Source organism: Zeus faber (genome assembly GCF_960531495.2).
Source record: "Zeus faber genome assembly, chromosome: 15".
In the NCBI taxonomy this organism is placed as follows: domain Eukaryota; kingdom Metazoa; phylum Chordata; class Actinopteri; order Zeiformes; family Zeidae; genus Zeus; species Zeus faber.
Window position 1 is genome coordinate 27,679,508 of NC_137194.1, and position 10,054 is coordinate 27,689,561.

At 42.1% G+C, this 10,054-nt stretch overlaps 1 protein-coding gene across 1 annotated transcript; it reads left to right on the forward strand.

The window, feature by feature from the left end:
• Positions 1 to 5: 5 nt before the first annotated feature.
• On the forward strand, positions 6 to 7,959 carry dcp1a (decapping mRNA 1A; the record flags this gene model as incomplete). The annotated part of the gene is made up of 8 exons (XM_080015349.1): positions 6 to 28; positions 482 to 609; positions 4,739 to 4,805; positions 5,438 to 5,576; positions 5,749 to 5,850; positions 6,071 to 6,631; positions 6,928 to 7,197; positions 7,712 to 7,959. 8 exons carry the CDS (start codon positions 6 to 8, stop codon positions 7,790 to 7,792), a joined length of 1,371 nt encoding a protein of 456 aa, XP_079871475.1. The 3' UTR covers positions 7,793 to 7,959.
• Between the last annotated feature and the right edge of the window lie 2,095 nt (positions 7,960 to 10,054).

Genomic DNA, 10,054 nt, shown 5'->3' on the forward strand with positions numbered 1-10,054 from the left:
GACAAATGGACAACGCCGTTAAGCTTAAGTAAGATTTCTCTGGTTATTTGGATATCTTGGATTTTCGAATTGGCAAATCCAGAATGTTAACTCAACATACAGAGAAGGACTTTTACTCTATCCACTGACAACAATTATCATCATTTATAAGGCTTATACTGTGTTCATTCTTCATTCACTACCTAGTTCAAGCAATTTAAACAATGAATGTTACGCTGCTTGATGAGTTCTGATGAGTTCTTGTATGAACCATAGTCAAAGCCACGTTAACATTGTCTTGCTTGTTTTATCAGCGTTTCAGCAGTATGTTGTTTTTGATTTAAATGTTCTTATTGGTCTCAGACTTGTCAGAGGACCAGATGTAAATCATGGATGTGTAGAGGCATGAAAAAAATATGAAAAGTATTGAAACTCACTATGAACAATATTATAGAATATTTCATTTTAATCTGTTGCTGTGTGTGTGGTACTTGTCTCGTAGGTCGGCCTCCCCTCACCATGGCTTCACCATCATGAACCGTCTAAGCACAGAGAACCTGGTTGAACCCATCAACAAAGACCTTGAGTTTCAGCAGCAGGACCCCTTTCTGCTCTACAGGAATGCCAGCTGTGAGTAGCCCATAGTACATGCACTTTTATATCCAAATGAAATGTCTCTGCAAAATACATGGAAACATCTCTGCAAATGCAAATATATATTGATATTTACCACCTATAGAATTGTTACAGAGTGAATAAACCAACCACATAAACGCTACATTTTGACTGTCCCAGCAGGTGATGAATTTGCTCATTTGTGCTGCCAGCAGTACTGTAAACAAGTTACTGACTCAAAAAATTACAACTAGTAGAAGGCCTTGGGATTAAAAGTAAGAATTAAAATGGGGGGTGCTCTCTCGGCAGAATTGTGTGTTTTTCAATATGGGTTTTTCAATGGCCAATGCTGATATTTAGAGAGTGGGATGGCCGATATTGTCTACATTGTCTTCGCTGTGCAATTATTTTAAATAAATGTATCAACTAAATAAATGTCCACATGTAATCAAAAAACTAAAATTTAAAGTAGTCATGAAAAACAAGTAATTATAAACGATAAAAATAAATAAATAAATACAGCGTCATATCGACGTCTGGTTGGGAAATAGAGACTTTGCGTTACAGAAGTGCAGAATTATCTACAAGTAAAGTATTTACACAAAAACAAGCAGTTTTTCCCAAATCAAGTCCCATAGAAACGGAAAGCAATGGGGGTGGTGCTCATCGGGGTGCCTGTGATCTGCGCTCCACTGTGCGTCCCCTTGCCGCTACGTTCCCTTATTGAACCAAAACTTAAAATAACTGTGTTGTGTTTAAACATTTTGTTTCATACAAGTTAGGAAACACACAAAAGTAAATAGATCTAAAATAAAAAGACAGGAAACCGGGAACGCGTGCATAGGGCAACGCTGTCTGGAAGAGGAAAAAACTCCACTCCAATTCTCTGAGTTAAGTGACATTTTTCTTTTCATGCTGAGTATTTACAAACAGCACTCCTGCTGTTTTCTTTCAAAACGGGTCGCTGAGGCTCTGCACTTTTTCAGCTGTAATGAGCTAACACCATAACAAACCGGAGCAATAGGTCAATCCACTAGTTCACAGTGTGATTCTATCAACGGCAGTGGAAAGAATCATTGACAGCCATGAAGCAAACTTTTGTTGGCAACTCTATGTTGGGAGAACGATTTATTGCTGATTTCACATAATGTGTCCGATTGTGTATTTTTTTTTTGTACCATCATTAGCAGCTACTGTGTTGCTAATGTGCTTTGAGATTCCTATTATTTTTGAGCAAGTTCAATATATTCCTGTTCCTCCCTTGTATGGCAGAAACAGAACAGCTAAGCACCAGTAATGTTGAGATCTTTGTACTTGATGCTTGTCTTTGTTTGGCCACATTTTCTGACTTAACCAGTGGTCCTGTGTCTGGGAGAAGTTTGTCAGTAGGTAGATTGCAGTTGGTTGGTCTAAAATACAAGTGAGTGTCAAGTGTTTGCCTTATCCTGTAGGCTAAACATATGTTCCCCCATCAAAGCAAAGATTATCAGTCACTATCAGGAGTTGTAGACGGTCTTTTAGGCACGATTCAAATTTTTTGAGAGTTCCCTGATGCTTTCTAGCGTTTAACCAGGAGGTCTCTCTCTGTAGATGTCTGTCTTCTTTCTATTGTTATTGGTGAAATTAATAATGAAAATGATCTGTGGGAGTTCTTACTTTGAATTTGTTGTTTGTTTTAGACCATTTCTTTGTTTAGTTTTTTTTTTATATGCACTGTGTGTGTGCGTGCGTGTGTGTGTGTGTGTGTGTGAACAATAATAATTACAAAAAGTCAAATGGACTAACGGACATCTTGGTTCATTAATTTTCTTGTATTGAAGATATAGACAGCTTCCCATTTAAAGATTTAGGAGTTGGCCACATCCTTACTGTTCCAAGATGGCGCCAAAATGAACTGACTTCAAATGAAATCTCTCTCTCTCTCTCTCTCTTTCTCTCTCTCTCTCTCTCTCCCACCAACACAATACGTGTACCTCTGCAACATCTCATTGTCAAAATACCTCTGAAAGCACCAAGAAGGCATTTCTGCAGCGTCTTCTTGAACACCTCCTTGCCCTTCTGCCTGATGTGATTGGGGGGTCCCGGAGTTGTACCAATCAGAAAGATTTCTTCGGCGCAGTCCTCTCTGCCCATGGCCGCACTTCGGACAAACATGCACCACACAAAAATGTCCCTCAGTGGTTCTTTAGTTCAGCATTGATTGAGCATTGTAGAGATGGCGAAAACGAAAGCAAAGAAATCCTCTCAAAGACCTGCGCCATCAGAGCTCCTCTTTCTGCAGTCAGTTGACAATTGTCCAATGAAACACGCCTGAGTCCATAATATGGATGCGGAAAGTGAAATGCGAAATAAGGAATTCCTCAGATTTGCAGGAAGTAGTTGACGGTGCTGCCTCCGAGGTAGTCCACAAGCAATCTGAATAGCAGCTTTATCAGGGAAGCAAAGAGAGAATTTGATTGCTTTCCCAGTTGTCTGCTGATGAGGAAAAACAGCATTGCCAGTGATACCGACAAAGGAGACTGTTCCCCCTTTGGACCCTGCTTCCCCATCAGTCTGGCCGGCACCGCTGCCATCACATCCATTATCTGTGTCCAGGCCATCGTCACTTCTCTGGTGTGAAGTGTCTCGTAGCTGCAATTGGGTCAGTTTGAAGCCAGTCACTGTTTTGATTATCTGGTTAAGGAGCTTACCCGGCACTGAAGACAGAACAGTAGAAACTAAAATGCTCTTTGGGGTTCTTGTTCTCCCTCTTCAGTTTGTGTCCAAGCCGCAGCTTCGTATCTGCAGCCCAGGGATCCGTTCAGCTAGATCAGTTGCTTTAAAATATTTTTAACAGTGTGCCCCAAAAGTTGTAGTTTTCAATCTGCTGAAGTCCTTAGACAGGCTCTGTAGGTTGTAGAGGCCACATGCTCAAGTTTTGTTATGACCAACTTCTGTCCTTCATTTGTGTAGATATAGCAGCCTAGTACAGGTAGTCTAATATACAGAGTCTATTGAAAGCCTGTGAGACGGTCTGTTGCTGCAGTCTTGTTAAGGTGTGGCTGTTTTCTAGGTTCCAGTTTTCTGATCCTCTGAGAGTCATCTCTGTATTGAAGATGGATGTCAGACTCCTCCCACTCTGCTATTAACCATAGAATATGGGCTGGATATAGGTAAACTGATTTATATTGGGATACAACATCCCATTAGGGCTATTGGGGCAGCAGACTTCAACACCCACCAATTTATAAACAATTTTATGCCCATCTTTTTATTCAAAATATTGAGTCATTGGTATTTGAATGCTTCCAACAACTTCTAATAACTTATCTTCAACTTTTAACAAAAATAAAAGTACAGCACGGTACACCACATAGTTACTGTAAGATTATATAAAATAACACATAAATTAATCCCAGAGGGGAAATTCAGGTGTTAGAGCAGCTAAAACATTGCACGTTAAGAAATGGTGCACGTCAAGAAAGAGATAAATAGTAAGATGAAATACAAATAGCATATGTACACATCTCTCAAAAAAGTAAATAATATTTACGTTGTTGATAGATGTGTACATATGCTATTTTTATTTCATATGAAGTAGCACTGTGCCAATGTATGCAGAAATGTTGATGATTTTGTTGCTGTTATTTGCTGAAGTCCAGTTAGAGTATAGAAGGAGTAAGTCAGGTTGAAGGAAGGTTCATGAAGTGAGAATTGTTGAGGGAAAGAGAGTTACTGTACAACATGCTATCCCCCATATATACACACACATTTCTGTTTACACTCCAGACCATTCCCCTTGGTATGATGCAGGGAGCCAAACATCTAGGTTGCTAGGTAACCTCATCTGCTAGAGGGACCTTGAGTGCATGGGAGGTTTGGTTCGCACTCTCTCATTCACACACATCGCACCTACTCACATGCACACACACCACAACAACACAGTTATTCAAAGCTCCATATTCATTCTCAGACTCTGCTCTACTGTTGCATCGAAATATATGAAGGCATTATCTTATTAGAATTGAAGTGGTAATATGCAGCTTACCTTGCTAGGCTCCTCTACCAACAAATCGTGGGCTGTTTCCAACTTGGTTACTTGGTTGTCTCAGCTTTCATTTTAGTTTGGTATTTTTATTATTGTCTCTGGTTCTGCTTCCTCTAGTGGGAATCTACAGCATCTGGTTCTATGACAAAAAAGACTGCCAACGCATCGCACAACTCATGGTCAAGTAAGTCACAGTGTTCCCTCTCTAAATGTTAGATTCATAATAATGTAACAATGGTTTCCAAATCACAGAACTTTCTTTGACATAATGAGTTCCCATCAGGGCTGGGCCATCTATTATGCTCCCTTTCAAAAATTTAACAATGTTCTCTGATGTCCCCAAAACATGATTTAAAAGTTTTTTTCTTGAAAATAGCTTTCCTTGCCGAATGCCTTGAAACCATAGTGTTAAATGGTCTGGTTTTTTGGTGGGAGGAGCCACCCCCCCCTTGTTTCACGTAAACTTCGGAAAATAAAATAGAATGAATACATCTACAATAAGAAAAAAATATTGGCTCTGTTTTGGAGAAAGGCACAGCAGATTGCGTCCCCCCCACCATATCTCAGGGACGAAATCTTACCCCAAATGTTTGAGTATATAGACATGAGACCTATTGAAATATTAAGAACTTATTTTGGACAAACTAACGTTTTGCTCAGATATCATGCTTCACGGTACCAAATACTTCAGTGTAATGGACCTCAGTTGGAGTCTTTAAAATGTATTATATACAGGTACATATTGTCAATATCTGTTTAAAGGAGATGGAAAATGCAGCTGTATAGGCCATAACCTCCTCTGTCTCCCACCCCAAGGATTGTGAAACAGGAAGCAGATTGCGCTCACGGCCAATCTCCAGAGAGGGCGGGGCCATCGAGGACCAATGGCATCCCAGAGCCACGGCCCATCGATATCTTAGAGCTCCTCAGCAAAGCCAAGGATGAGTACCACAGAGTAAGGAAGGATCACTGACACACACACACAGAGCATCTGAAACAATGTATAAAACCCCTGTCACACCAGGAAGTGTCTTTATTAGGCGCTACTGCTGCTAAAGCTATATAGCGACAAATTAACAAGTTCTCTTAAAATGACTGTCTGTGTTCGTATGTCTTTCTGTTTCCAGATTCAGACAGGAGAGATGAATGTTTCTGCAACCACAGAGCCGAGTGTAATGGCAGCTCTCACCACCGCCGAACATGTCCACAGCAAGCCACAGCCTGAAAAAGTACAAATACACACATATTCACACTCCAGTCTCCATTTTCATTGTAAAAGTATAATGAAACTCAGACTCCCTCTGTTATAAAGGCTAAGAACCCTTATGGAGGGGGGGCATCAAGTTTGGCATGTTGGTGTAGTTTCCATGGCTTCCTTTAGAGGTCGCTAATTTTCACTAATTGTCCAATGTCACTGATGACGATGTTTTGTTCCACTGGCCTTTCCAGAGTTCCCATACAATCGTGAAACAGATCACTGTGGAGGAGCTCTTTGGTTCCTCCCTGACCAAGGACCCCTCTCTGCCTGTCATGCCCACCCACAGCACCACCACCGCCACCCCTAACGACCCCTCCAACCCTGGCCCCCAGAACACATATCTCCAGGGCCAGCCCTACGCTCCTCCAGGGCCCCTCGATCCTCTTCTCCCACCTCACTTCACAGCCGCAGAGCCCGGGGCCTCCCACCGCCAGCTGCCCCCCAGCCTGCTCCCGTCCCCCACAAGCTCCTATGGGCTACGTATCAGCCCGGTTTTCCAGACGGCCGGCTCGGAACCCCAGCCCCGCTGCCCGGTCTCTCCGCTCGTGGGGCAGGAGATGCTGAGCGCTGTCAAACAGGCCCCGCCCTCGATGAACTCCGATGTCCACAAGCCCGTCTTGGCGCCCAATTTCCTCCCGAGCGCGTTGGTGCCGCCACACAGCTTCCAGGAGCCAATAGTAAAGCCCCTTCTCCAGAAGGGGAAAGACATCGACGACTTCTCTAAACTCCCAAACCTGATCAAACCGATGGCTGTGAGTTGGTTTTTCTTGGTGACTGTGATTAAACCTTGATCCCTGTGGTCTTTTCATTTCAAGACAGGGTGTGTGCAGGTCCTTAACGTCTTAAAATATCTTCGATACAGTTTTTGAAATATTAGGCCTTAAATGTCATTAAATAGCCCTTAAATTTGAATTCATGAGGTCTTCATTTTAACAAACATTTTGCCTTGTTTTTATTTACTTACCTATTTAGGACCTGTTCTGTTCTTCTTTACCTTCTCACCGCTCTCTTTTTTTTCTGCTTTTTATTTAAACACCACATCTCTCAGGGTGTTCCTGTGAGTCCGGGACTTGCTCTTTCAAGAATGGGACCAGCCCTTTTGGGGCCCGCAGTTTCTTTGCTGATGTCCCCCAGTGCTTTCCAGCACTCTGCCGGGAAGGCAGGCACTGAATTGCCCAAGATGGCTGCTGCCTCGGCAGGGTCCGCCCCTCCTGGACACTCTGATCCCCCTTCCTCCGTTGTGGCAGCCGGGGCCGAACCCCTTCAGAGCACCTGCAGCAAGATGCAGCTCCAGCAAACTCTGATCCATCTCATTAAGGTATGCACAGCCAAACTAATTATAAGAGCAATTCAACAGAACAACAAGGAACCTCAGTGAACTCGTAGTGGTTGTCCCAGCTTGGTAGCCAACTAAGCAATTTCAAGCAGGTTTATGGGCATTTATGACGGCCCTGCCTGTAGTGCTCTACATTCACTTTTTGTTCATCTTACCCAGATTCAGTCAAGACGGTTGACACTAATTTCATTCCTGTTTGTCTAGAACTGAGATCAATTAGCCCAGCTCTGGTGGAAGGTGTATTTCCCTATGTTCACAGGAGCTAGGCTAGTCGATCCCTTCTGCAGCCTTGTATTGAGCGAACACAACATGCAGTCCGTGGCTGTCTCGGTCTGATGATTAACTTTTTTCTCTCAAAAGAGTTTTCGTTGAATTAAAAATGTTAAAATGAAGGTCAATCTCTTGATGTCCACCCTATCGTAACACACACACAAATGCCCACGTTTCCAATCACTTTGCAACTATTTATTTCTGTCAAATTGTATTTGTTGTCTAGAATGACGCGGCCTTCCTCTGCACCATTCACGATGCCTACCTGCGGAGTCTGTCCAAGGACTTCAACCACATGAAGCTATAGCTCTATACGCCATCTGAGAGTCAGTTGGACATGCGAACCAGACTGAACCTAAGGCCCAAAAAGTCTGAAATTGAGTTTTACTCCGGGGCTGGGACTGTCCTGACCGTCGACTATGGCCAGGTTTTCACGATGCGGCCGTCCGGGAAACCTTGACTCCACAAGAACTGCGTTCTGATGGAGAGGGATCAGACTGTAACAGGACCTTCCAACTGTTTCATGGGGGTTCCTACGACAAACAGAATCTCTCTCTCTCTCTCTCTCTCTCTCTCTCTCTCTCTCTCTCTCTTCATTCTTTTCTCTGTCTCCCTCATTTCGTACTGATTCAGTTTTCTGTGCTGAAAGTTCTCCCTTTAATAGAACTTCTAATACCCTTCATGGCGAGAAGCATATCTCTGGCTTTACACATTTTTTATGGATTTTTATGTTTACAACGTTGACATGATGGGATGGACATAGGGATGCACAGCTGCCAATCTGAGGATCTGCTATCGAGGCTGATACTATGCTCATGTGCTTGGGAAAAATCCTCAGATACCAATTTAACTTTTAGTTTCTACGTCATGATTTTTTCTATTCCTTGGCACTTGTATTAATCAATTACTCCAAAATTCAGAGGATCTTGAACGTCAGCGATCGTGCTATAACTGTCAATGAAGATTTCTGTATTCCAGGGAGTGAGAACTTTATACTTGTACCGAGGAAATGGCATCTTTGGCACCTGAGCTGAAGCACTTAAAGTTAAAAAGCTCAAACTTATTGAATTACTAGTGTTCAGCTTTTTGACGTGATGTGAAATTACAGATCCGTGCAGATGATGCATGCAGACAGTCTGTCAATCTTGTGAGCACATGATGAATTTTCCCCCACACTTCTCTCTCGCTCGCTTTCTCTTTCTCATTTCCTCTCTACCAGCTGGTAGTTTTGTCCTTGATGCCTGGGGCGACCATGTGCAATATGTTGCAATGCCTTTTGGGGTGCCTGCCTTTCTGGATAGTTTTAAGTTCAGTGCAAAGGAACATTGTTTATCTGACTTTGAATTTGACCTGATTCTAGTGAATGGCATAATGGATGTTTAACGAACGGGAGGAAAAGTGCAGACATCCTGATGTAAGGAATTTTGTACAACCAAAAATCAGAGCTAGGCTGTAGGGTTAGTAACATGTGCATCTGGATGTATTTCATATCAGTTTCGAGGCAGCTCATGCAGTGATACAAAGAAAAAATGTAATTGCCACTAATTATCAGTGGCCCAGATTAGAAAATTTAAGTCTTATTGTGGGGGGGTCTTTTTCCATGCAAGGTTCTATGTGAAAGAGAAATTCTCAAAGGAAAATAGTTATGATGATTTGGGGCTTTCTATTTGCAGTAAAAAGCTACTGCAGTTTAGTCCAGTGTGGTACGTCTCACTCACCCTGTCCCTCATCAAGTGAAGTGAATAATAATCAAAGAAAGTAGTAAAGTCTGTTAAATGGCATTTCTGTGGATTTAAAACTGCACTATTGGATGTTACAGGTAATTGTAGTTTTAGACCCTGATGTCACCAAACATATATGTCTCTTTAACCTCGCTGGGAACATGAAAACCTCCCAACATCCTTCGACAAATCACAATGCCAAAATATTGGATGAGATGTTTTCATCTGACCGCAGCACTGACAGGCTGGAGGATCGGCCTGAGTTTTGATTTATAGCAGCTTTTCCTCCCCCCTCCCCTGAAAGCTTGTTTTCTAGAAGGGATTCACAGACTTAACGTCATTCCAGCCAGTATAACTTTTTTGTTTTTCCCTTTTTCTGCCTTTTTCCCTCAGTTATTGTCAATAGTTTCAGTTTCAACTACGAGGTGTCTGGGGTTTTCACTCGTTAGTGCTGACAAAACGCTGCAAACTTTTAAGAGGGAGCCATGTTGTTCTGGTTTAGAAAATCTGTGATAATTAGATAATTGTCCGTTCTGTTTAAAGCTCTAATACATTTTTTGCTTAAATCAACATCCTGATTGGGAAAACAGGTCTGTTTAATTTGATCATAAAGTTAGAATTTAAATGATGCCTATCTTGAGCTCTGTTTTCGTCCAACCTCTGAATTTCAGTTTAGACTCCCACAATACTCCCAAGACACACTGATTTTGTTAAAGAACATTTTGATACAAATTTTGACAACTTGGTACTGACTCTTGAAACCACTGAACCTGCTTGAAACCACTCGGTAAAGAAAATATTTTCAGAGTAAAAGTACCGTGTGAAAAGTTCATTGAGTCTATTTTTTC